The sequence below is a fragment of the Onychomys torridus genome, chromosome 22 (genome assembly GCF_903995425.1).
Source record: "Onychomys torridus chromosome 22, mOncTor1.1, whole genome shotgun sequence".
In the NCBI taxonomy this organism is placed as follows: domain Eukaryota; kingdom Metazoa; phylum Chordata; class Mammalia; order Rodentia; family Cricetidae; genus Onychomys; species Onychomys torridus.
Window position 1 is genome coordinate 17,303,724 of NC_050464.1, and position 27,379 is coordinate 17,331,102.

The 27,379-nt window shown below is 53.9% G+C and overlaps 1 protein-coding gene across 3 annotated transcripts; it reads right to left on the reverse strand.

Annotated features, from left to right (window-relative positions):
- Positions 1-710: 710 nt before the first annotated feature.
- On the reverse strand, positions 711-25,932 carry Rasa4b (RAS p21 protein activator 4B). 3 transcript variants are annotated; one of them, XM_036172248.1, is made up of 21 exons: positions 25,705-25,932; positions 20,525-20,581; positions 18,703-18,816; positions 18,223-18,284; positions 16,874-17,003; positions 15,059-15,140; positions 14,151-14,282; positions 12,111-12,202; positions 10,088-10,205; positions 9,702-9,852; positions 9,385-9,449; positions 9,001-9,113; positions 8,651-8,843; positions 8,394-8,531; positions 7,571-7,715; positions 6,915-7,084; positions 6,231-6,368; positions 5,200-5,335; positions 3,442-3,562; positions 1,290-1,351; positions 711-1,168 (listed from the first exon to the last, which is right to left on the reverse strand). In XM_036172248.1, exons 1-21 carry the CDS (start codon positions 25,914-25,916, stop codon positions 1,047-1,049), a joined length of 2,553 nt encoding a protein of 850 aa, XP_036028141.1. In that variant the 5' UTR covers positions 25,917-25,932; the 3' UTR covers positions 711-1,046. The 3 variants fall into 3 exon arrangements, with proteins under 3 accessions (XP_036028141.1, XP_036028143.1, XP_036028142.1); XM_036172250.1 differs by having other exon boundaries at positions 18,703-18,811; positions 25,705-25,767; XM_036172249.1 differs by lacking the exon at positions 12,111-12,202 and having other exon boundaries at positions 10,088-10,183.
- Between the last annotated feature and the right edge of the window lie 1,447 nt (positions 25,933-27,379).

Genomic DNA, 27,379 nt, shown 5'->3' on the forward strand with positions numbered 1-27,379 from the left:
TAACACGGTTCCTCGTGTTGTGGGGATCCCCAGCCGTAGAATTATTTCCATAAGTGTCATTTTGCCACTGCTATGAATTGTAATGTAAATACCGGATATTTCCGATGGTCTTAGGCGGCCCCTGTGAAAGCCACTCAATCCCTGGAGAGGTCGCGACCCATAGGTTGAGAACGGCTAGTTTAGATGCCCACCTCCTGGGCTTCTCTTTCTTCAAAGGCATGAAGCCCCCGCCCACCTGAGAGCTCCAGCCACAGAAACCCAACACGTGGCCTGGGTCTCCTGAGGAAAGGAAGTGACAGGAACGCTGTCCAAGACACCCCACTTGCAATCCCACACGCCCACCACCACAGACTCGCAACGCTCTCCAACCCTGGGCAGAGTCACTGGCAATTTGGCCTGGTATCCCATAGCAGACGGTAGGGGACATGGTAGCCCAGCTCTGCTGTGTGGTCTGGGAGGACACCTCAAACAAAGGAGCTTTGTGTCAGGGCTGGAAAGAGCCATCAGGCTCCAAGCTCCCAGAATGGAGGGTGTGGAGAGCAGTGACTGGGAGCTGAGACAGGCATGGCCCTAGGGAACAGGGAACAGAAAACAAGAGAAGGAACAGCAAAGAGGCCATGTTGGTGACCCCAGTCCTTGGTCAAACCCCGAGTCCCATCAAGGGTCCCCTGGATTCACTGTCTCTGGACCTCATCCCAACACCTCAGAGCCTCGGCAGTCACGGCAGGTTTATTAGTGACAGAGCACCGTGACAGCCGACCTAGAGGGTCAGACAGCGGCAGGGGTGATGTGATTGATGGCTGGCAAGTGAAAAGTGGACAACCTGGGCTCCTGGGTTCCAAGCTTCCTAGGGTTGGGTCTGGCTGAGGTGAAGAATCTGAGCTATGAGGACTACGGAGCAGTCGGGTCTCCCCAAGAAGCAGGTGCCACCGTGGTCCCCCACAGACAGGGAGAAGACTACGGCCCTCCCCAGAAAAGATGGCTGCGACAAGGACCCTGAGCATGTCAGGGATCTGCAAACGCCTTTCAGGGCCTCGGTGTACACCTCACGTCTGTAGCTCTAGAAGGTGATGGGGTTCTCTGGGTGGTGGGCCAGCCAGGCTGGAGCTGTGGGCTTCTCGGAGGTCTTGGAGCACACGAAGCAGCTGGGCCAGCGGGTCCTGGGGAGCTAGATGCAGAAACACTGTGGGGAGGGCGGGTATGGCTTCAAAGGTCCCACAGCCCCCACCCATGTGTCCCTGGAGGCAGCTGAGGCCACCAAACCTGAGCCCCAGATAGGAGGGACCTACCTCCACCACGGCCTGTGGGTGAGTTTGCTTCTGTTTTTCCACACAGTAGCCGGTGCTTCTCCCTACAGAGGAAGGCCGAGTGAGGACCAGCAGCCACACCCACCTTGCTGGGAAGGCTAGAGATGTCACGTGGGCTCCCTGAACTGGAAGTGGGGTACAGGCAGACGCCTCCAGGCCACAAGGGATAAACATGGGCCCGGCTTCCACTTTACTCCCACCAGGCATCTTCCTCTGCTGACCACCCTTCAAATACGGAGAGGCTGGAAGCTCCACCCCCACCCCCACCCCCACCCCCACCCCTCCCCCCACCCCCATCTCCCCCACCCCCGCTTCCAGAGCTGTTCTCACCCTACCACCAAGCCTGACCTTGCAATTGCAATACTCCTGTCTAGGGGTACAGGTGTGAGAACCATGCCTGGCCAGAAGGCCAATGGCAAGCCAAGCCAAACTGTCACCCTGGTTCTGTAGGGCCTATGGGAAATCAGCCAATTGGGCCCCGAAGTTCCAACCTGCTCCCGCATTATGGGAGGAATTTAGGGGTGGGGCTGGAAAGACAGAACCCAGTCTTTTTTTTTTTTTGAGCTGAGGATCGAACCCAGGGCCTGGCAAGCGCTCTACCACTGAGCTAAATCCCCAACCCAGAACCCAGTCTTATTCGAGCTGCACAATCAATTCTAATGCTGTGCTACACTCCCTTGTCATTTTGATAGTTTTTTTTTTAATTATCCTTGTTTTTTGAGGATTTTGTGGGGGTTTTTTGTTTTTTGTTTTTGTGGTTTTTTTTTTTTGGTTTTTTTTTTGGTTTTTCGAGACAGGGTTTCTCTGTAGCTTTGGTGCCTGTCCTGGAACTCACTTTGTAGCCCAGGCTGGCCTCAAACTCACAGAGATCCACCTGCCTCTGCCTCTGCCTCCTGTGTGCTGGGATTACAGGCGTGCACCACCACAGCCTGGCACAGATTTTATTTTTGATGGGGGGAGGGGGGAAGTCTCACTATGTAGACCATGCTTGAAATCCCTCGTCTACCTTTCGAGGGCTGGGATTAAAAGTATGTGCCACCACACTTAGCTGTTTTGGTTTCTGAGACAGGGTCTTATGGGGCCCAGGCTGGTCTTAAACTCACTGTGTAACAGAGAAAAACCTTGAACTGCTCATCCTCCTGCTTCCGGCTCTGGAAGGCTGGGATTATAGGCCTGAGCACTGTGCCCAGCTCGGTTTGTTTGGTTTTGGTTTCTGAGACAAGGTTTCTCTGTGTAGCTCTGGCTGTCCTGGAACAGGCTCTGTAGACCAGATTAGCCTTAAACTCCAAGATCCACGTGCCTTTGCCTCCCAAGTTAAAGGCATGCACCATCATGGCCAGCTTTTTAAAAACATTCCAAAACTTATTATTTTATGCATATAAGTGTTTGTCTGTATGTGTATGTCTGTCACCACATGCATGCTGGGTACCCACAGAGGCCAGGAGAGGGTGTCAGATCATCCTGAAACTGGAGTCACAGAGAGTTGTGAGCCATCTCTCCTGCCTAGGGTTTTTGTTGTTGTTGTTTTCCTTGTGTTTTGTTTTTTCAAGACAGGGTTTCTCTGTATAGCTTTGGAACCTATCCTGGAACTCTCTCAGTAGACCAGGCTGGCCTCGAACTCACAGAGATCCACCTGCCTCTGCCTCCCAAATGCTGGGATTAAAGGCGTGCACACCATACTTGTATAAAAGTAAAATTTTTTTTAATTAAAAAAATTAGGCCAGGCAGCGGTGGTGCACACCTTTAATTCCAGCACTCGGGAGGCAAAGGCAGGCGGATCTCTGAGTTCGAGGCCAGCCTGGTCTACAGCGTGAGATCTAGGACAGGCACCAAAGCTACACAGAGAAACCCTGTTTCAAAAAACAAACAAACAAACAAACAAACAAAAAACCCTGAAACCTGAGAAAGTGGACAGCACCTGAGGAATAACACCCAACGCTGTCATTTGGCCTCTACATACATGTGCATACCCACCCATGCAGAAACACAAACAGGGAATCAAAGGCTAACACCGAAAAGAAACAAAAGGCAGGAGCGGCCACTGCTTAGCAACCCTCAGGTCCAATCCGGGTGGCGGCCCTCGGGCTGACACATTCCCCAGACTAGGCAGCTGCCTCTCCCTGAGCCTCCTCACCGAAGGGCATCCTCCACACCTAGCAGGTGTCTGTAGATGAGCTGCGCCTCAAGGTCATGGTCCAGTGGGTCATTCCATTCCTGCAGCGTCACCCGAGAGTGGGTCTTGTCACAGCCCCGATCTGGAGGCAGAGACGGCAGAGTTACAGTTACATGCCCACCTTCCTGCTAGCATAGAAAAGGGGACATTGAGGCTGGGAGGGAGATCAGGATTGATGAAGGGGGCCCTAGGGGTGGTAAGATGGCCCTGGTTCTGCCTATCACTAACCACATTTTCAGACCATCTTGGCTTCAGCTGCTGGACCACAGAGTATTCACTGTGGAGTGTGAGTGTCCTGTGGCATTCAGATCAGGGGAGCTGGTAGCTTTCTGGAAGGTCTGTCTGGAGGCTGCCCTGAACTGCATGATCATGGTAGGGTGGGCCCGAGCTTCCTTCTGCCTCCTTTGCCCACTCACCTGCCCACTGTAAGCCTCAGCTATAGACTGTGGGCATGACTTAGCAGTAGGGCGTTGCCTAGAATCCCTGAGTGAGGGGCTGGGGTGTGGCTCTGGGGTAGAGTGCTTGCCTAGCATGTTTGTGGGCCATATGTAGCAATACACACATACATGCACATGCGTGTGCACACTAACTCTCAGGTTCTTCCCAGTAAAATGCGATCTCCAGTTGTCTCACGGGCCGCAGTGTGCCCCACATCAGCTTTAATGAGGGAACTGCCTCAGTGGTCACAAAGCCATCAATCCAAAGCCAGGGCAGAGTGGGTGCAGTCAGTGCATTGGAGTAGATGGCTTTTCCTATGCCAGGCTCTGGGGGCTGAGGTCTTCCGTTAACTCTGTGAGTGGGGAAGGTCTTGGAATTTCCTGAATGGATGGACACCGTGTCACATGACTATAAGAACTCAGGAGGGCTGGAGGGATAATGGCTCCGTAGTCCAGAACACTGGCTGCTCTTCCAGAGAATCGGGGTTTGATTCCCAACACCCACATGGCGGCTCACAATTGTCTATAACTCCAGTTCTAGGGGACCCAACAAACTCTTCCGACCTCTACAGGCTCCTCCTCACACACACGTGACACTCACACAAATACACATGTATATACATAAATAAAGTAAATCTCAGGCTGGAGAGATGGCTCAAGGGTTAAGAGCAATGGCTGCTTTTCCAGAGGACCCGGGTTTAATTCCCAGTATCCATATGGCAGATCACAACTGTTTGTAACTCCAGTTCCAAAGGACCCAACACCCATGGCAAAAAACACCATGCAACTGCCACAGAACTTTTTTAATTAAAAAAATAAATAAATCTTTATTAAAATAAATATAAATCTTTAAAAAGAGAGATACTAGGTTTTCAGGCATTGTTAGACTATCCAATAAACTCACTTTGCACGGCATTTACCAAACCACCTGATCACAGATCTTTCCCCAGGGCATCTGCAAGGCTGGTTTTCCTTGGGCAGCTTTGCCAGGGGTAAGCATGTGGCTTTCCAGCCAGGCTGGCACAGCAGGTGTCAAGAAGCCCTCTCCCACCAGGTGGCGGTAGCGCACGCCTGTAATCCCTGCACTTCGGAGGCAGAGGCAAGTGGATCTCTGTGAGTTTGAGGCCAGCCTGGGCTACAGAGTGAGTTCCAGGAAAGGCGCAAAGCTACACAGAGAAACCCTGTCTCAAGGGAAAAAAAAGAAAAGAAAAGGGACGCCCTCTCCCAGCCCATGACCTGCTTGGGACAGATGCAGAGCAGGGACCCAGGCCAGCACCCCCACCTGTCCTGTCCTTCTGGTGACAGCAGCTCCACTTGTCCCCACGGAAGATGCCAGGGTGGTAGGATCCCAGGAGGCCAGTGTTGTTGATGCTCACTTTACGCAGGGCAGACAGCCACTGGTTCAACTCGTTCACACACTGCAGGGATTCGGGGACAGCATCTCAGAAGTCTACCTCCTTCCCCACAGGCAGACACGTCTTCCGAGCCACCTCCCCAGCCCCTCACAGGCACCCTACTTGATAAATTCAAACTAGAGCAATCTGGGAAGAGGGAAGTGGGGGGGGGGGCTGCCTCCATCAGATTAACCTGTAGGGAAGCCTGTGGGGCAGTTTTGATTGATGGGCCTGACCCACCCCCTGTGGGTGGTGCCAACCATGTGTAGCTGGTCCTAGGGTGTCTAAGAAAGCAGGCTGAGCAAGCCATGAGAAGCAAGCCAACAAGCAGCATTTCTCCATGGGCTCTGCTTCAGTTCCTGCCTCCAGGTTCCTGCCTGGCTTCCCTGATGATGGACTGTCACCTGGAAGCCAAGTGAACCCTTTCCTCCCCAGCTGCTTTTGGTCACAGTCTTTATCACAGCAACAGAAACCTAAGACACAAACCTTCAGCCCCCACTGGGGGATTCTAGGCAGGCGCTCTATTACTTGAATCATGCCCACTCACCCCACCCAGAACACCACTTGACATTTTGTTTAGTTTTGTTTTTCGAGACAGGGTTTCTCTGTGTTACCCTGTCCTGGATCTCGCTCTGTAGACCAGGCTGGCCTCCAATTCACAGATCCTCCTGGCTCTGCCCGGACTAAAGGCGTGTGCCACCACCACCCATCATCACTTGACATTTTTAATATTTACTCTTGGAAACTAAGGCATTGAGTTCTAGGCTTGCCTGACCTACAGTGAGCCTAAAAAACAAACAAACAAACAAAAACCAAACAAATAAATAATCCAGACCAGAAAAGGAGAAGGCAAGCTCTGACTCACAGGAACCCTGCACTGCGGCATCCCCTTCCCCAGAGCGCCCTCCCCAGGCCACACCTTGCACTGCAGGTAGACAGTCTGGGTACGGCCAACATCATCTGCATAGATGACCTGCATGACATGGGAGCTGCCAAAGCTCTTTTCCTCCACCTTCTCCGCAGCCCGGATGCTGGCGAGCTTGATGAAGGTGCTTTTCTGGGGCAGCCAGAAAAAGGAGGTTGAGGGGGCCCCCAGCAAAGCCAGGCCATTCGACTTTCTTCTCTGGCTTCCACACCCCCTTGGGCAGGAGGCATTGGGGCTTATGGTAAGGGATCTATCTGAACAACTCATGGCTCCCATTCCCAGGGGCCTGCTCTGTGAAGGGATCCCAGATCGAGACAAGCACGGGTTTGATTGTGACCAAACCCCAAACCCCTGAGAAAGGAGCGCCTGATGTCCGGAAATGAGAGGGGTGCTGAGCATCAGGCTTACATCCAGACACCTCTTCTCCACGTGACAAAGACTAAATCTGCCTTTAGCGTTTGCATCCAGGAAGGCTGCAGAGAGGGCGGTATGCTAAAATACCATACTCATAATTCTATTTTGTTTTGTTTTGAGACAGGCTCTCAAGCAGCCCAGGCTGGCTTTGAACAGTCTATGAAGTTGGGGCTGACCGTGAACTCCTGATCTCCCTGCTCCCAACCTCCCAGTTGCTGGGACTATGACCGTGCACCATCCTAGACAGCCTCCCTCCTCACCCACCTTGGAGCTGGAGGTCTTGGCGAAGCTGAGGGCTTCAGTGGTGAGGGAGAAGTGGAGTTTCTTGAATGAGGAGGACACAAGAGGGCCTTTGCCTTTGGTCCTGTGGATGAACAGCGGTCCCTCCTTCACAGGCGGTGCCTGCAAGTTCAAAGCCCGCTGCAGGTCCAGCTCTGAGAGTAGGCAAGAAAACAGTGGAAGGAGAGAGCCGCTGGAGCAAAGGGGTGGGAGAGGTCAGGGGAGGAGCTAAGACCGACCCCAGAAGAGTCAAACTGAGGGGGAGGAGCAAAGGCAATCCGGATGCTGTGACTAGCGGTGGGTGGGGTCGGGGGTAAAAAGGGCTGGGGATGAAACATCTTTCAGGGAGTGTGCGTAGCATGGACAAGGTCCTGGGTTCTATCCCCAGTGCCACATAAAACCGGGCTGGGTGGCACATGCCTGTAATTTCAGCCCTTGGGAGGTGGAGGCAAGAGGTTCACAAGGCTTAAGGTTATCCTTGGCAATGGGTTTGCTGCCAGCCTTGGGTTACATGGGACCCGGTCTAAAACAAACTAACGAAAAAGGTGGGGTGGGAAGAGAGAGGGAACTGGCTTAGTGTCAGTGGGCAGGGTGGTAGGCGGGGCCAGGCCTTGCGCGGGACACCGTGGGGACATCCTTGCCTTCCTTCTCCTCTATGTCCACGAGCTTAGTGATGAAGTCCTTCAGGTGCACCACGCCCTGGCGCACAGTGGGCTGTAGTGGCTCCATCCACGCTTCTTTGGCCCTGGAGACTGGTGTGTCCATATTGCCTACATTCTGGACCACCTAGGGGTGACAGCAAGGATGACAGAGCTTTGGGGAGACAAGGGTTCTTCCATGGCTGCCGACCTCAACCCAGCAGCAGAGATGGAAGCTGAGGAGGCAGAGGCCTTACCTCGGTCCTGTGGGGGAATTAGGGAGGCATGGATCGCAGCCTTTTGACACTTTAGGCACCTGGTAACTCGGAACCAACCTTTGTGCTTTCGTCTGCAAGTCTGCTTAATTTTATTATCATTGTGTGTTGGGGCGTGCCTGGAAGTCAGCTGATGACTTGCGGGAGTTGGTTCGCTACTTCTGTCATGCAGGCTCCAAGCATGGAACTCAGGTCATCAGGCTTGGCAGCAAGCATCCTTACCTACTGAGCCACCTTGGGGGCCCTGCAAGTTTCATCCTAATATCAGACTGCTGCTGCGCTGGCAGATACATGGAGGCCTGGGGATAAGGCCTGCGTTGGAAGATCCCAATTCACTAGACAGGCTCTGGGATCTGTCTCCTCCTGTGTATGGATGGGGCTCTCAAGAGGTGGTCACAGGAATGCTTTGTAAACTGTGATGCGCAGTGCCATGGAGTATCAGTAGCCCGGCTGCATGACCTTCCTAGTGCCAATTGGTGCCACACTGCAGAGCAGGCCAGGGTCCTTTTGCAGCCTAACTGGCCTCCCCTCCCCAGCCTGCAGGTCCACACCTTGGCTAGCAGAAGTAGCGTGCGGCTGGTGCGGGCGTCTGCATGCCGCTCTCGCAGGTGGAAGAGCTTGGGCGACATGATGGCAGGAGAGAAGAAGCGCAGGCACAGGAAGCTAGTGACAGCGATGAAGGGTACGTTCTGGAAGGGTGCAGAGAGCAGAGAGACTGGTCTAGCAGCCTGTCTGTCTTCCAAGGTCTACATCCCGCAGGATGCCCTTTCTCTCTCCCCGCCTTCGGCTCTGCCGACAGGGGGCGCACCTGGTGCTGGGCGCTAGGGAAGCGCTCCTGCACGCGCCGGAACAATTGCCGGAAAGTGGCCCGGACCACGGCTGGGCACGCGCGAACCGAGCGGCATATGGCGCTCAGCAGCGCCACCAAGTGGGCACGCAGCGTCTGTGCGCTCTGCTCCAACACCTCAGCCTCCGTCTGTGGGCGGTGCAGCCCAGAGCACCTGTATGGGCAGGAGTCTCGGTCAGCACTTGTGAAAGTGTGGCGGCAGGGGGTCCCCTCGGACATCAGGCACAGAGAGAAAGGACAGGTGAACCCAGGCAGAAGGAACCAGGAGCACTTGCACACAGGGCCTGATTCCACAAGTACCCCAGCCTCACCCTACATCCTTAACTTCCACTTTGCTTGGGTCCAGCTCCACGTACTTCTTCTCCTCAAAGACTCTATCAATGATGGGGCCCAGGATGCCATGCAGATAGCGCATCCCTGCCACCTGGGGGCCACCAGAAACCACACTAGTCAACCATACTGTGTACCATCTGACTGGAGTATTGACTCAGCTTTGGGCCAGATGCACAATTCGAGAGGGTACTCCTCCACTGAATGTGTGTCTATAGGCATCGCATGCATGAATAAATGCATGTATAGATGAATTAATACATGGATGATGGAAATATCTGGCCTTCAAGGGCCCTAGACACAGACAGAACTACCTTCTATGGATCTGAGGGTCTTCATTTTCTAAGATGGCCATGCAACCTCACCTTCAGGAAAGACTCCATAGATTTTGAGGCCAGAGAATTGCTCCGGAAGAGGGTGTTGGCCTCACCTGCAAGAATAAGTTCTAGTGGGCAGCGAGCTGGGACAAGGCCTTGGAGGCAGGAGGAAAAGAGACCTCTGGGATGGAGGCTCTAAGTGGCCCCTCAGTAAATGGCCTTCTCAACATTTCCCATCTGTCCCCACCTGGACTATTTGTTCTTTTTAGGGAGGGGGCAGCCTCGCTTCCATTTTAGAGGTTCCTGTCAATGTGCTAAAAAGGGCCTCCTCCACCCTGCCTGGGGCAAGTCCTCTCAGGCCTCACTGGTTCGGCCCAGCTCCAGCTGAAAGAGCAGGTCCAGAAAGTCCTTGGCCAGCCCCTGCCCCAGGAAGAGCTTGAGCAGGGTGGTGGCCACTTCCTGTCGACACTCAGCATTAGTTGTCTCCTCGATGACAGGAATCAGCTGCCCTGGACCCTGCAGAAAGTGGCAGAAAGGCGGGGTTCAAACCCACCAGGGAACATGAACCTTCCCAGGGTTAAGACCTCAGAGCATCATGGCAAGGTCATTTGGGGTTAAGCAGGGTTCTCTGGACATTGCTTAGCACCTTGCCAGCCCCAGGAGTAAGTCTGTTGCTCTGCAGAATGGGTTCAGGACAGGTGAACTGCTCCACTAACCATGGAAACTCCTAGTTCCCTCAGGGCCTCCTTACCTGGGTGCCCAGCTTCACCTCCTGGCACAGTAGTTGTACAAGAGGCTGGTAGCAAATGGACGGCAACACTGTCTCATCCCGCAGCCGCACCTCCAACTGTAAGGAGCCCAGGTTGCCCCTGGAATGGGCAGTCTGTGATTGCTCCACCAGGGACCCAGTTTCCCTGGGCCACACCCACTCATAAACCAGGCTTTTTCCCTTTGAGATTAGCCGTACATTCTCTTTGTTTTCGTCAGCTATCAGCTGCCCTGCAAAACCCTCCCCCCAGCTTTGCCTTTCTGTGTCCCTATCTGGAAGACCCTTCTTGCCTTATTACCCTGATTACTTCAAAGCCTACTTCTGTCATGCCTCCTGACTCCAGTGGACCAGGGGAGTCCACTTGGGTATACCAAGCTCTCACATTCCAAATCTATCAATTCCTAAACACTACCACATAACCCACACGCTTTACCCCGGAAGCAAGTGGTTAACCTACCAGAGAAATTCAGACTCAGGTAAGTTAGGCGACACACTGTAGTAAACCTGACCACCAAAATTTCATACTGTGACTCTTCTTGGAAAGGTCACCAACTAAAGCTTAATGTTCTTTATGGCTCCCACTACCCTCTCCATACAGTACACGGAGGAAGCCACACTGTCCAGCACACACCCCACGTGCTGAAGCCATCAAGACTGCCCTAGACTGCTTCTAGGCAAATGCCTTGGACTGGACACACCCCTGGCCATCTGCCCAGGCCCTGAGAAAGATATAGATGAGGGATATGGGACTTTCTTCAGGGATTCAAAGCTGAACCAGCCAAGAGGTATGAGGTAGACAAAAACAAGCCAAAGACTTTTCTAGATGGGGCCACCAGATTGAGCAGGATAAACACACAAGATACCAAGTTAAATTAGTGAAATGTTTAGTGTCAGTATGGCTTGAAAGAAGATACTGCCTGGTCATCTTTCTTCTTGAGATTCAGGCTAGCCTGGAATTCAACATCCTCCTGCCTCAGCTTCCTAAATGCTTGGAATATAAGTGTGAACCACTACACCTTGCTTGCATTTTTTTTAAGTTCTTCAAGACAAGGGTTCTCTGTGTATCCCTGGCTGTCTTAGATCTTGCTCTGTAGACCAGGCTGGCCTCAAACGCAGAGATCTGCCTGCCTCTGCCTCCTGAGTGCTGGGATTAAAGGCGTGCGCCACCACACTCAATTGTGGCTTGCATTCTTATATATTAAAAAAATATCCACCAAGGCTCAGATGGGCTCAGTAGTAGAGTACTTATTTGCCAAGCATAATAAATCCTTGAGTTTGCTCCCCAGTGTTGTGAAGGTCAGCCTGGGCTACATGAGACCCTATCTCAAAAACAATTATTTATCTGAAATTTAGTTTTAAGATAGGGTCTTTGCTCTATCAACCGTACTGGTTTCCACTTCCAAAACTGGGGTTACAAGTGTGTGTCATTCTGCTTGTCTCCGGGCGACCCATTTGTGTGCACACTTGCACATGCCACAGCGCATATGCGGAGGTCAGAGGATCACTTGAGAGAGTCCAGGTTACCTGCTGCTGAGCCATCTTGACAGCACAAGGTGTTCTGGTGTGTACTGAATTTTTATCTTTGTGGTACTGGAAATCAAACCTATGGCCTTGTGCCTATAGGGCAGGCATTCTACAACTGATATATCCCCAACTATACCTTGCCTTTCATATGGCAACTCTTATTTTTGGAGACTCTTGGGGAAAGAGGGTTCAGAGTCATGGCTCTGAGACACTCTCTAGGGACTAGAGATCTGCAAGAAAGCCCTTTAAAGGAAAAGGGTCTGAGGACTTATTCTAGAAAGTGCCAGAACATACAAAACAGGAGATCCATGCATAACTTTTAGCCCAGAAGACAAAGGTGCATAAAAGCAGAGCAGGAAGGTCCCACCTGGATGAGAAAGGTGCTGGCATAGTGAGCAAAGGACACTTGAGCTATGTACTCTTGGTCCCCAAACAACCAACCTGTCTTAGCACACGCCCCAGGGCCCAGAGTAGCACTCACTCGCCTCGTCGGCTTTTGGACTGGTCAGGCTGCAGCCGGAACCAGCCCTCTTCCTGCTGGACTGAACACAGTCTCTGGACATTGACCACCACCTGGAGAAACGTAGATCGGGGCTGGGACACTCAGATCATCTCCTGGCCAAATACTGACCTTTTTTCTTTTCTTTTTCTGAAGCTGGAGATAGAACCCAGGGCCTCGTAGATGTTAGGCAGGTGCTCTACCACTGAGCCACGCCCCAGCCCCTCACTGGGGGATTCTAGGCAGAGGCTCTACCACTGAGTCACACCCTAGCCCCTCACTGGGGGATTCTAGGCAGGGGCTCTACCACTGAGTCATACCTCAGCCCCTCACTGGGGGATTCTAGGCAGGTGTTCTACCACTGAGCCACACCCTAGCCCCTCACTGGGGGATTCTAGGCAGGTGCTCTACCACTGAGCCACACCCCAGCCTCTCACTGGAGGATTCTAGGCAGAGGCTCTACCACTGAGCCACACCCCAGCCCCTCACTGGGGGATTCTAGGCAGGGGCTCTACCACTGAGCCACACCCCAGCCCCTCACTGGGGGATTCTAGGCAGGTGCTCTAACACTGAACCACATCCCAGCCCCTCACTGGGGGATTCTAGGCAGGTGCTCTACCACTGAGCCATGCCATCAGCCAACAATAACTGCAGTGATGGCTATTCTTGGTTGTCAACTTGACTACATCTGGAGTTAACGAAAACCCAAAAATAGAGGGTACATCTGTGAGGGATTTCTGCTTAATTTGAAGTGGGAAGATCTATTTTTGTTTTTAGTTTTTCATTTTGTTGGTTTTTTTTTTAAGATTTATTTATTATGTATATAGTGTTATGTCTGCATGTATATCTGCAAGCCAGAAGAGGGCGCCAGATCTCATTACAGATGGTTGTGAGCCACCATGTGGGTGCTGGGAATTGAACTTAGGACCTCTGGAAGACTAGCCAGTGCTCTTAACATCTGCACTATCTCTCCAGCCCTGTTTTTAGTTTTTCAAGACAGGATTTCTGTGTGTAACTCTGGCTGTCCTAGAACTCACTCTGTAGATCAGGCTGGCCTTGAACTCAGAGATCTGTCTGCCTCTGCCTCCCAAGTGCTGGTAGTAAAGGAGTCTGCCACCACTCCTGGCTCATTTCTTTCTTTCCTTCTTTTCTTTCTTTTTCTTCCTTCCTTCCTTCCTTCCTTCCTTCCTTCCTTCCTTCCTTCCTTCCTTCCTTTCTTTTCTCTTTTCTTTTCTTTTCTTTTTTTTAGATAAGGTCTCAGGCACTCCAGGAACTACTGATCCTCCTGCCCTCACATCCCAAGTACTGGAACTGCAGATATGGGCCACGACGCTTGGCTTGTTATTTCATTTTTCAAGATAGCATCCCACTATGTAGCCCAAGGTGGCTTCAAATTTGCAGCAATCCTCCTGCCTCAGAACCCCAACTGCTGGGAGTTCTGCTATGCCTGGGTTACTTTTCATTTTGAGACAGAGTCTGTCTAAGTAGCCCAGGCTGGCCCAAAATTCACTCTGTAGCCCAGGTGGGCCCTGAAATGGAGAGCTTGCCTCAGCCTTCCAAATATCTGGGATGGCAGGCTTGCATCACTTAGGGCCAGGCTTTAAGTGTTGTTCTCCTAGGGCAGAGGGGCACCTTGAAAGGGTCTCAGAGCACCAGAGCTGCTGGCTGGGAGGAGTCCCAAGTTGACTGCCTGAGAAAGCAGGTGGCATGGTAGGAATGGACACCAGATGCTGTAGGTGGGGGATGTAGCCTGGGCAGATGGGGAGTGTGGCCTGGGCAGGTGGGGGGTGTGCCCTGGGCAGATGAGGAGTGTGGCCTGGGCAGGTGGGGGGTGTAGCCCGGGCAGATAGGGAATGTGGCCTGGGCAGGTGGGGTGTTTAGCCTGGGCAGGTGGGGGTGTAGGGTGGACAGGTGAAGGGTATAGTGTGGGCAGATTGGAGGGTGTAGCCTGGACAGGTGGGGGTGTAGCCTGGATAGGTGGGGGGTGTGGCTTGGGAAGGAGGGGGTGAGGCTGGTGCTTACTTTGCCTAGAAAGTCATCCCGGCTAACAAGATCCCAGTCCCAGGCCTCCACAGACAGGGCTTCTGCGGCTCCCTTCTCCAGCTCAAATTCAAATGTCTCGTTCCAGCGTGGGTAGCAGGATTTCTTCACCACCTGCTCCAAAAGAGATAGTGGACTCAGTTCACAGGGCTACCCAGGCCCAGCGCAGGGTAGCACTGCCCACACACCTCCCCTGGCTCTGTACTGGTAAATGCTTCCAGGCCCAACCAGGAGTGGTGGAACAAGTCTGTCACTCCAGCTTGAAGGCAAGAAGGCTGAAAGTTCAAGGCTTGCCTGGGCTACAAAGGGAGTTCAAAGTCAGCCTGGGCAACTCGGTGAGACTCTTGCTTCCAAAGTGTAAGGAAAACACAGCAATTCAGGGTGGTACTCGAGTCCTTACTGCTAATGTGAGATTAATTTTTGAGTGGGTAAAGTTTGCCCTTAAGGTGACCCCACCCCTACAAATAAATATGAGAAAAAGGGCTGAGGGTGTGGCTCAGTGGTAGAGCACCTGCCTAGAATCCCCCAATGAGGGGCTGGGGCGTGACTCAGTGGTAGAGCACCTGCCTAGAATCCCCCAGTGAGGGGCTGGGGTGTGGCTCAGTGGTAGAGCACCTGCCTAACATGTGAGTCTAGGACTCAATCCTCCGTATTGAAGAACTACTTCATAAGATATCACACATTCCACCAAGGGGGAAACTGAGGCCCAGAGTGGACATGGGACTTGTCTAAGGCCAAGACTGCATGGAGAGCCCAGCTCTGGACAGGCTCCCCCAGGCTGCCACCTTCATGATGATGTTCACAGAGATAAGAAAATCAATGGGGAGCTGTTCCAGAGTTTCCACATCCCCCACTCCACCCCCATCAGTCAGTCCCCCCTGCTTCCTCACCGAGGTCTCCTGGGTCCGGCCATTATAGTGCACTCGGACAAAAGGGTCAGATGCGCCATTCCGGTCCTTTGGGGCTAGGTCCCTGGTGTGAAATGGGGATAGGGGATTACTGCTCCTGCAGTTTCCAGAGCGAGGTGAACACTGCAGACTGGGAGGGCGTGGCTCATCCAGGGCTGCAGGCTGGCTGCCTGGGCAGCAACTCTCCCCTCCCCCACTGTGGTCACCCATCGCCCCCTTTGCCCACTGGCCAACGAGTCTCTGAGGGAAGGTTCCTGACTGATAACGCCACTGTGCCTGACTCTGGGCAAGAGAAGAGAGGGCAAGAATAGCTGGGAACCGTCAGACATAATGCTTCTGTCTCAGCACTGCAGGAAGCTGAGGCAGGAGGATCGTGAGTCTGAGGCTAGCCCGAACTACACACTGTCAGCCTGAGATACATCGGAAGACACCATCTCAAAAAGTAGGGGTGGGCACCGTGTCCCCACTACCAGACTTGCTAAGAGGGGGCTGCGGTGGCTTGGCTGCAGCTCCTGGGGTCGCGGACGGAGGGGTCATGCAGGGAGGGACACATGTTTCTGTGTTGCCCATCTTGATGAGCAGAGATGTGTGTTTAAGTCATGGCCCCACGGTCCTGAGCTTGGGTACGACAGGCAGCTATGTGCACATGTTTACAACACCATGCCCAGGCAGCCTGGTGCCAGGCAAGGCTGAGGAGGGTGGATGGAGGGAGGTGGGAGTGGAGCATGGATGGGAACGGATTGGAGAGAGAAGACTTCGGGATGGGTAGGTCGTGGTTCAGCCATTCCTCAAGGCTCCAGCCCCAGGGCAGAAAGTACAGCTGGGGGCAGCCACAAGATATCCAAAGTGGGGGACTGGAGAGATGGCTCAGAGATTAAGAGCACCCACTGCTCTTCCAGAGGTCCTGAGTTCAATTCCCAGCACCCACATGGTGGCTCACAACCATCTGTAATGAGATCTGGTGCCCTCTTCTGTATACATAATAAATAAATAAATCTTACAAAAAAAAAAAAAAAGATATCCAAAATGTCAATCATGCAACACACATCCCTCTGTTTACCAGCGAGACCGCTTCCTCCCAAACGGACTAACTGTCTCAGGGTAGGGGGCATATTTAGTTTCTTTTGTGGAACTGGCTGACCAAAGGCTGGCCACCCGCCCCAGGGGTAGACTGGAGGGACTGTGCTGTCACACACACACACACACACACACACACACACACACACACACTGGAAATGGAAAGGGAGGAGGCGGAAGCCAGAAGGGAAGACACCTCTTGTGGAGTGTCTGAATCACAGCTAGGCCCAGACAGGGGTGGGGACAGGAGTTAAAAATTCCCCAGGGCTGGGGGATAGCCCTGTCACAGGTGACTCAGGCCCACAGAGCCATTCAGGCCCTTGTCCCACCCCCACACTGTCTGGACATACCAACAATTTTTCCTTTCTGTTCCCATGAGAAACCATACACACACACATGCTCACACGCTCACACGCACACACACACCCCACATGCACATGTGTGAAAACACACACATACACACACATACACACACACACACACACACACACACACACACACACACACACGGCAAGTTTATACTGTGGTTGGATAAGGAAGCCCAGACCCAGCACTGGGACACTGGTGTCTAAGCACAGTTCAAGGGTGCACACCACCTCTGCTCCCCTACTGGACCATCAGGCCTCCTCTTGAGAGCAGGCTTTGGTGGGAGGAGGAAGAAGAGGAGGCTGGGCTTTGACAATCATGGCTGCCACTCCCCCTTCCCTCAGCCCATCTCACCTGGCCTCAAGCACTGAGCAGCGTAACCGGCTGGCAGAGGTCCCTGGCACCACCTCCAGACGCAGGTGGATCTCGCCCTGCACCTCCTCGTTGGGGTCCACCTCCACCAGGTGGGTCCAGCCACTGAATCCTGCAGGGTTTCATGTCAGCCAAGGATGGGGCCCAGCCCTCCTCCCCCTTCACCCCACCTGCTCCTCCATTACTCCCTTGAAGTCCTCCAGATATTCCCAGTAACAGATGGGGAAACTGAGGCCCAGGAGCTGAGCAGCAGTTGGAAGTGCGGAGATATTGAGTTGTATTGTATGTATTGTGTGGGTCTGTGCTTTTCTGAGCATGCATGCTCATGGATGTTGGGTATCTTCCTCTATGTTATATTTTGAGACAGAGCCTCCATTTCAGCTAGGCTGGCCGGCCAGTGAACTCTTGGGATCTGTCTGTCTTTCCCTGACAATGCTGGAGTTACAGGCACACGCAGCCATGCCTGGTTTTACTCGGGTCCCGGGAATTTGAACTCAGGTCCTCTTGTTTTCACAACAAATGCTCTTCCTCACTAAGCCAACTCCTTATTCCCCTACATTTTCATTATAAAACAGGGTCTCGTGTAGCCCAGGCTGGCCTCATTCACACTGTGTATCTGAGGAGGACCTCACGCTCCTGATCCTCCTGCCTCCCCCCCCCCCCCCCCCAATGCCAGGAGTACAGGCTCGCACCACCACATTCATTCTGAGACTGGGACTTGAGTCAGTGGCCCAGGTCTGAGGCCTTCATTGTCATTCTGGGCTTTGATTCCATGCTCCTGACTCTCATTGGTTGTTGAACCTAGCCTCAGTCTTCCCATCTTAAGCCATGAGAACAGTGGCTCCCTCCCTCCAGGCTACCGGAGTGATAATCCCGAGAGCAGATGTGGGAACTACAAGGGACCCACCAGCAAGGAAATGCACCGGAACACCTGGTCAGCTGAGGCTGGCCTGGCCGTGTCAGGAGGCTCCGTGAGTCAGCAGAGCCTGCCACCCCCTCATCCCCACCCCAAGCCTCACAGACAGGAACAGGTGTGTGCCCCGGGAAGCCATGAGACAAGTCAGAGACTCAGCTGGCAGAGCCCAACAGACCCAGGAGCTCCTGCGCTCACGCATCTGAAAAGCCCAGAGGTCAAGACCTGTCTGAGGTTACACAGTGAGACCTGGGCAGGACGGAAATCTCCAAAAAACGGTGTGCATTCCAGCAGTAATCCAAGTGGCCCTGGACTAGCATCTTTGGACTCAGGTGGAGGGACCCGGTAGGAAATAGAGCTACATTGAGTGATAGGAGTCAGGTAACAAACAGACCATCGGGGACGAGGGGCATCTGACCTTTTGGGTGAGAGGCTAGCATGTCCCTCGTGAGGCAGACTTTTCCAATAACATCGTCCCGGCTAGGAGTGGAGAGAGAGTCAGAGGTGAGCCATGGAACCAGCCCAGCAAACTCAACCCTCCAAGCTCAGCCCCCACCCTCCAGGAAGCTAGCTGTTACAGGACAGCACAAGAGAGCAGAACACAGGACTCTTGTGCAGGCTGTGGATACTCTCATGGTACATGATGTTTCTGTGTGTGAGATCTAAAACACACCAAACTCACACCCTCTGGGTGCCCACTTGTTCATGTCACAATGCTCATGCATACGTGTGTGTGTGTGTGTGTGTGTGTGTGTGCGCGCGCACAGCAAGTCCACACACAAGCTCAGCCCCGCCTCTTTCCAGGCCCTCTGGACATGCCCACCAGTGGAGTGCAAAAAGAGGCCAGCGCTCACCAATGGTCAGATCCTGGTCCTGATGCAGAGCAGGGCAAACTTACCTGAGAGCATCCTCATCCATGACATAGAAGGCTACCGTGTGGAACGTGGGAGGTAAATGTACTTGATACTCCTCACCCCAGAAGGGGCACAGGGTCTTCCACACAGTGGCTGTCCTGCAGGAAAAGACCCCTCAATATCTGGCCAAGACACCCCCACCTTCTTTTGCGTCTGGTACCCGGGAACCACATCGGTTGAGAATAGGATGTTTCCTTCCCATCTTTCAGCAACTTTGCTGTTGACCTACTGCCCACCCTGGATAGGGCATGAGCTACTTTTTTTTTTTTTTTTTTTTTCTGAGACAGGGTTTCTCTGTGTAGCTTTGCGCCTTTCCTGGAACTCACTTGGTAGCCCAGGCTGGCCTCGAACTCACAGAGATCCGCCTGCCTCTGCCTCCCAAGTGCTGAGATTAAAGGCATGCGCCACTACCGCCCGGAGTCATGAGCTACTCTTGTACATTGGGGGAAAACTGACCCCACAGTTGACAGTAGCTGGTCTCCAGTAGTAAGGTAGAGGTGGAGCAGCTCCCCACCCCTAACACCAGAGCTGCCAATCAACTCATGGGATTCAATAGGGCACATGGTTTCGTGGGAGCTGAAGTCACCAGTGGCCCAGATGGACACTCGGGGCGGGGGATGCCCCACCCCAACTACTTCTCAGGTAGGTCATGAGGATGCTGTGTTGTCTGCTTCTCTGTCTGTATGGGACAATCAGAACCACCATGTCCCTCTCTCTGTGTGCTGCCCTCGGTTTAGAGAAAGCCTGAGCTTAGGTTCAGTTTGCTAATTGGTGCTAGGTGTCAGTAATGGCTGCACCCGTCCAGGTGTGTATCACAACCCAGTAGCTCTGGTCGTGAACTTTAGAAGATAGGGTCTGGGTGAGGAACAGGATAGGACAGTAAACACCAGCCCATGGTGCTGGAGTTGGTGAGATAGCTTATTGGGTACAAGAGCCTGCTGCCCAGTCTGACAGCCTGGGGACCCACATGGTGGGAAGAGAGAACCAACTCCTGCAAATTGCTCTCTGACCTCCGCCTACAAGCTGTGGCACACTTCCTTCCCTCATCCCTGAACAAATAAATGAATGTAAAAAAAACTTTAGAAAGTAGTGGTGGAATCCCAGCACTCAGGAGGCAGAGGCAGGTGGATCTCTGTGAGTTCGAGACCAGCCTGGTCTACAAAGTGAGCTCCAGGACAGCCTCCAAAGCTAGAGAAACCCTGTCTCAAAAAACAAACAAACAAACAAATTTAAGAAAGTAACCAGGGAGCTTGTGGAAGGGTATCCAGAGGAAGCGGCCCTTCTGGGATGAAGAACGGATTTATTAGGAATGATCTCTGTGAGAGAGTCTCTCAGAAAGAGGAGGGCACCAAGACGGCACAACAAAGGGCTAGGGTAAGCCAGACTTGACTTCCGTTCTAGGCTTGTCAGCTCCTTAGGTGAGGCCCTGGGCAAGTTACCTAGTCTGAGCCTTACTTTCTCCATCTGTAAACGGGGATTAATGATACACTAATCCATTGTGATGCATCCCAAGGGCTGATAAGGGGTTAGACGGGAGCCTGGTGGAGACAGTGTTGTAACTGGTCATCACTATGTCTCTCTGGTGGAAAAGTTTGCAAAGATGGAGCCAGGCGGGAGACAGCTGCTTGCCCACAGGGCAGTAGATAAGGACAGCCTTTGAGTTACGGGTGGGTCTTTCCCAGCGTTCTGAGCGGAGACAGTACCGGAGTCCCAGAGGGATTAGGGACTCCCAGCCTTCATCCATGTCTTCCAGGATGAGCGGGAGGCTGGATGAGGGAGGTCAGCCAGCCCTGGATTCATCAGTACCTGATGATGGGTTCATTGTCCACCTTCACGATGCAGTAGGGGTCGCTGCTGCCCGTGCTGCAAGACAGAAGGGTAAGGGACAGGGTTGGCTGGCAGCCGGGTCGGGCCCCGGGTGGGTGAGGCTTGAGGGGCGGGGCTATGGACACTGACGGGGTGGAGCCTAGGGCGGGAACTTTGCTGGAGGCGGGACTTACGAGCGGGGCTGAAACGAGTTCTAGACAGGGTCTGGTGGGGGCGATCAGGGAAGGGGCTGGGGACGGAGCACAGGGATGGACCCTTGCTGGAGGGCTTAGGGGCGAGGCTGAGGGAAGGCCTGGAGGAGGGCCCGCGGAGACAAGCCAGATGAATGAGAAACCACTACGGGGGCGGGGCTGGGGGCGGGGCTGTTGGGCAAAGCTAGGACCTGGGCGGGGCTTATGGGGATCCGAGCGGTGGGACTTGGGAGACCTTTTAAGCAAGGCGCAAAAAGGGAAGCTTTCCGCGGGTGGGGCTGGTGGGAGGCTTGCTAGGGGCTGGACTTGCAGGAAACTTTATAGGGGCGGCGCTTGGGCAGCTTTGGCTCGGGAATCCTGGCCTTTCCCAGAGCTTATTTCTGGGAAGGGGACAGGGGGAGGAGGAGGGGAAGGGCCTCTCCCAGGCAGCGTCTCTCCCTCTGCCCCGAGAAGGCTTCCTGAGAAGATAGAGGAGACCTAGGCACCGTCTCCAGGCTGCAGCCCAGGAGCTTCAGAACACGCAGTCCTGGGGTGGGGGGACCTTCACTGTGGGCTTCCTGGTCCATCATGGGGCTCCCACTCACTGCTCCTTCACCCCCCGCCTCGGCTTAGTGTCAGAACAGTCTTAGCAACAAAGGCCAGGCATCTCCCCACACCTCTATCCTCCATACCAAAAGCTGTCCCTGTATGCTTCCCTCTGAGTCTTTACCCTGCTGTCCCTGCTGCATGAGACAGCCTTCTCCTGTAACAAAGCAAAACAAACAAAAACCCCTCTCTTGCCTCGGAGACAGAGTAGGGACCCTCTGGGATCCAGCAGGTTACGGCTTCTGCTACTCGATCTTTCCCCACCCTAGGCTAGGCAGGAGTGCACCTACCCATCACCTGCCTCCCTACAGGGCTATGAGCTAGTGTGTGTATTTTCTCTTGTTGCTCAGCAATGGACTTGGCCCAAGACAGGGGCCAAGTGTTTAATGAATGAATGAATGAATGATCGATCCTGAGAAAGGAGGCCTGGAGAAGGCAAGCCCAGGATTTTGCACATATCTATACTGTGGTGCTCATGAGGTTATGAGGGTAATGGGCAAATAGACAGTGTGTGCGGAACATCCCTGAGGCAGCAAGTTCATAAAAGGGAAGTGCATTTACATGATAGAAGCTACGGGAAATCCAAGTTCTACTTCCCAATTCTTTATTTATTTATTCAGATACTGGGGATGGACCCATGCAAGGACTCTAAGGCTGAGCCACATTATCCTGGCTGTCACTGGAAGATTCTAATCAAGGACTCTTGCTGTTTAGCCACGCCCTCCGCCCCTCATTGGGGGATTCTAGGCCAGGGCTTTACTGATGCGCCATCTCCCCAGAGACCCTCACTTGGGGATTCTAGGCCAACCCTCTACCTCTAAGCTATATTCCTGGTCACAACTTCCCAATTGTCTGAAAGGGCCCTTAAAGCAGGGGATGCCACTGGAGCCAAAAGCTCCCCCACCTCAAAAAAAAAAAAAAAAAAAAAAAAACCCAACCCCCAAAACAAAACAGGAAACATCAGCCCAGGCTGTTTGGCTTCTGGAAAGTGGGAAGTGTAACATGAACTCATGGGGTAGCTTCCCTGAGTCTCTGAGACATCATAAGGCTGGTGTATACGGGTCATAGATATTGGTGGTATTTCAGCGGTGGTCTCTATAATCACACAAGTATTCTCTCTTCCAACGAGTCTGTCCTCCAGCATCCTAATTTACAACACACCAGCACAAGGCTGTAAGATTCCAGGCCTCAAGCAATCGGGCCCTAAGTGCACCCCAGGAATTGAGCCTCAAAGATCAGTGCCCAGCAAAGGTGACGTGGACCTCTGTAGGTTGCGTTTTATATCTAAAAAGATTTTTTAAAAAACTGTGTGTGTGTGCGCGCGTGCACAAGCGCGCACATGTGAGTACAAATGCCAGTGGGATCCAGAAGAGGATGCTGGATCCCTGGTACTGGAGTTTCACGCCCCACATGGGTGCTGGGTACTGAACTCAGGTCCTCTGCAAGGGCAGTAAGCGTTCTAAACCACGGAGCCATCTCCAGCCTCTGCGCTGTCTCTGTTGTTTTCTTTTTTGAGACTGCTTCTCACTCTGTAACCCAGCCTAGTCTCAGGCTTCTGACCCTCCTGCCTCAGCCTCCTGAGCACTTGGGTAACAGGCATGTGCCACAGGGCCCAGCTTCTTTTTGGGCTATGGTCCACCAGAGGGTCCATAGCAGGTCTCTGCCCTGCTAATACTTCCTAGCTCACGGGTCACTTGGAGTGAGAACCTTCGTTTCTGCTACAGCCCCAGCGCTGCCTTGCTGAAGGAATGCGTCAACACCAGAATGAAGGATGACGTTTATAGGCAGGACCAATGGTAGGGCAAAAGCTCAGAAGCAGGAACATAAGCAGGTGGGCTGGACAGTGGTGATTGGGAGGCTGGACCAGAAGGGCGGGAGGAGACAGGGTCAAGAGTGATGGAGATCCAGTGTAGAGCTGGGCCCAACAGCTGGCCTTGGAGAGCTCCTGGCACCTGTGTGCCCTGACAATCCTCCCCATCCTAGTGAGACCTGAGGAAGCGTCTTCTCTACCAGTCCTTCCTCAAGCCAGTGGCCACTGGCCCAGTCTGGCGACTTGTGGGTCTCTATATTTAGGGCCTTGGCAGTTTCTAGACTGTGGAAGAGGAAGGAGAGGGCAAACCCCGAAATAGCCATAGGCTTGTCCCCGGAGCCCAGGGTGTAGGAGCCAGTGGGGCACTGTTCACCCCGGGACTCAGCTTTTCGCCCAGCTGACCCAGGTAGCCAGGAAGGGAGGGTAGTAGGGGGTGGGCAGAGAGAGAGGGAGGGGCAGAATCGGAACACTCCTCACGATGGCAGCTGAAGAATAAACACAAAGTGGGTGGCGCGTGTGGCTGCACACTCATAGAATGTCATATATCTTGGGAGGTAGAGGCAGGGTGCTGAGTTTGAGACCAGCCTGAGATACATGGTGAGGTATGTATCCCTAGGGTACAGGGACAATGAGTCACAGTCACTGCCCTCACGCTTGTCAGGGACTGGCAACCTCTGGAGGCTTCTCCTAGGTGATCAAAATGTCCAAGGGCAAGAACGGGGCCTCAGAACCCTTCCCAAAGGCGCCAGGGAAAGCCTCAGATAGGAAATTTGAGAAAGGCATTGTAGGATGAATAGGAGTTTTCTGGGAGGGAGCGTTTTTCTAAAAAGGCATAATGTCAGAAGGTCTCTTAATATTTAAAAGCAGGAGAAAGGCCCAAATGTGGGGGTTGGCATTTATGAGATGGCTCAAAGGGCAGTTTTCAGGTCAGAGCTGTGTGCGCGCTCAGCCAGCCACCAGGTGTAAGCAGAGGTGAGTGGGGCAGGCTGGGAAGCAGGGCTTGGAAAGAGATTCCAAAGTCAGGACCCCCGGGACTTGAAGGCCCCTGTCCTGGGGTTGGAGACCTCGTCCCAGAGTCCCAGAGAGCGGTAAGGCCCAGGTAGGCACAGCCCACGAGCACTGGATCCGGGCACCCGAGCCAGCCGCTGGCAGGGATGGGGAGGAGGTGACAGACGGAAGGGGCTGCCCCTCCCAGCCGCCACCAGCCAGAGGAAGCCAAGATGACCTGGTTTACCAGTGCCCAAGGAAGGGAGGGGGACCTGAGGGTAGGGAGGGCTGGGAGGGCCTGGGGGGTCGGGGGTGGGACCCTTTGTCGGAGCTCATCTAGCCCGCACCCTAGAGACCTAATTCTGAGTGGCGCCGCTCCTCCCTCCATGCACAGAAACCCACCTTGAGACGGCCCACCCTCCTCCCTCCCCATTGCCATGGCAACTGCTGAGCTGGCCTCTTCAGACCCAGGGGGCCTTGAACTGGAACCGCTCCTGGCGCTGGGAGTGCTGGGAGAGCCCGCCCGCCCGCCCGCCCGAGGAGAGATGCCCTCCCGCCTCCGCGGCTCCTGGCTTCTCCGTTCCCTTCAGCCAGGAACCCACCGGGGACCCGGAGCGAACTTTGAACCCCAGGCCTCTGCCGCGCCCCTTTGTTTCGTTTTATGATGCCCACTTCTCCCCGACACGAGGATGTCAGACACTCGGCTAACAGAAAGGGAAACCGAGGCTTTCTGCAAAACAAGGAACCGTCTCAGGCTGCACATAAGAAAGCCACGAAGCACATTCTAGGAGCCCCGCAGTTGATCTTGGGAACCTGCGGAAAACAGTGTGATAAAGGGGTGGCTGCAAGCTCCCCACATCTGGCCAGGGATTAGAGGAAGCCTTATCAAATATGGCAATGCAGGTGAGGAGCCCTAGATTCAAGACCTTGTTTGGACACCTTCAGCTAGCATGTCGTGTCTGTGGGCCTCGCTTTCCTAATCTGTAAAATGGACCGAAGAGACATGCCTTGCAGCCAGCGATTAAAGGGAGGGTGCCCGCAAAGTCCAGGGGAGACGCTAACCCCTGCCTCTTTGCATCACTCCTGGCCCCCTGACGGACTCCCCACTTTTCACGCCTGCTTTCTCTGCCCAAATGAACAGTCAGCAAGTCCAGCGGACAACTCGGGGTTATATTATGGGTTCTGGAACTATCGAGAAACAGCCCTGCCTGGTTTTTAAGGGGCATTCCGCTCCCTCCAGCCACACCCTGGGCAGGTCTCACTACGAAGCCACCCAGCGCGTCAACTTCAGCCCTTTAAAACCGCCGGCCCCTATGAACCTCGGTTCACTGCTTCTCCCAGATCGAGAAACTCCCTCCCCTATCTCCAGCCGTCCATCTAATTGCTGCCCCCTCCATCCCAGGCAGGTACCCACAGCTAATCTCACTGTCCCCATTTTTCCCCCCAGCCAGTCCCCCACCGGGGCTGCACACGCCACACCCTCTCCGCGGTTCCCCTTGTGGGGAGGCCCTAAGGGCCCCCGCAAAGTGTACAAAAGGGGGTCCCAGCAAAGTTGGGGGAGCCAGCCACCCCTATCCGCTACTCACATGTCCTTGGCAGGCAGATTTTTCCCTTCTACGATGCGGATGGACAGCGAGCTGCGCTTGGCCATCGCGGCTCGGCGACGTGGAGGCCTGGCAGGGAGGGATCCGGACGCCTGGGTCCCCTCCCGGGGGCAGCGCGAGTGGCGCGCCGGGCAGCCTGGTGCCGAGGACAGGGAGGGGGAAGAGCTGGAGCGGAGGGATCGCCTCCTCTCCATTCACCCCTCCCCGTCCCTCGTGCGTGGGCGGGAAGATACTGCAAGGGAGGACCAACCAGCGGGCTGGCTGCACCTAAAGGGCGTGGCCTCTGGGGCCCGCGCCCCCTCGTTGGTCGCCTGGAGCGGGCAGGGGCGGGGCCTGAGAGGAGGCGGAGACCCTGGCACCAAGAGACGCCTCCGCCTCCTGAATCCCCGGAGGGGCGCGCGAGCCCAGAGCCAGCCAGAAGGGCCAGAGGGCCAGCCAGAAGCAAGCGGAGGGACCTGAGCGTGTGTTCCGGAACATGCAGTTTGGGGGGACTTGCAAAAAGGAGGCGTATACCCACCAGATCGGGATCGCCCTGACCACCCGAGTCTGCGTAGGCTGTGCAGTGTAGTTGCAAATCCATGAATGAATGCGCGCTGGGAAGAACTTAGCTGGCAAGGCAGTGTTTGGAACAGGCCAGGGAAGATGTGGCGAAGACCTGGGCAGCCGAGAAGTTTGGGGACTTTAAGTCTGGAAAATAGGACTGTTTGGGGGGTGTTTTTATGTTGTGCTTTTGTGTATGTGCAGGTGCACATGCGGTGTGTGAATGGTCAACTTCTGGTATCATTCCTCAAGGTCTGTCCACCTTTAAAAAAAAATTGTTTTACATTGGTTGATTGACTGTGGTGGTGTGGCTTGCGTGCCGTGGCCCCAAGTGGAGATCAGATGTCAACCCTCAGGAATCTGTTCCATCCTTCCACCTTATGAGTCTCAGGGATCAAACGGAGGTCCTTGGGCTTGGTGCAGGAACCTTTATCCACTGAGCCATTTCCCTTATTCCACCTTGTCTCACACTAGCTGGAAACTTGGCCAGTTGTCTAGACTGGCTGGCTATTGAGATCCAAGGATCCACCTGTGTGGATCCAAGATACAGGAGTGTGACACCAGGGTTGGGGATTTAGCTCAGTGGTAGAGTGCTTGCCGAGCAAGCGCAAGGCCCTGGGTTCGATCCTCAGCTCCACAAAAATCAAACAAACAAGAGTGTGACACCATCCCCAATGGTCCATTAGTTCTGGGAACTAAACTTAGATTCTTTTGCTTTCAAAGCAGTTTAGCAATTGAACCCTCTCCCTAGCCCAAGATCTGGATTCCAGCCCTCCACGCCACCCATACTGGTGACGGAACCAAGGTCCTTGAGTACACTAGGCAAGAACTCTGCTGAGCTCCCTCAGAAGTTCACCCAGGCTGCCCCAGGCAGGGCCACACTTAGCCTCTCTGGGGACCACGTGACTGTAGGTGAGTTCTTACCTACTATGTTCCTTCACCCACACTCAGAGCCACCTTCATAGAAAGGTCCACTTCTGTGGTTCCTTCTCCAGCCCAATAGCCAGAGTTCTGGGTCTACAGGATCCGCCTCTTCCTCCACCCCAAGCAGCATCCCTCCGAGTCTAACGCAGACTTGAGTCCCAGCCCCCGCTCTGCCATACTGTAGCTATCTCAT

Bases quoted from the DNA above. Each gene is read 5' to 3' on its own strand.
- Rasa4b (XM_036172248.1), bottom strand. From the start codon at position 25,916: ATGGAGAGGAGGCGATCCCTCCGCTCCAGCTCTTCCCCCTCCCTGTCC. The intron at 9,114-9,384 runs GTGAGGTTGCAT...GGTGGCCCCCAG, and splicing joins CTATGGAGTCTTTCCTGAAG to GTGGCAGGGATGCGCTATCT. The intron at 6,369-6,914 runs GTGGGTGAGGAG...TGGCTGCCCCAG, and splicing joins CCAAGACCTCCAGCTCCAAG to AAAAGCACCTTCATCAAGCT.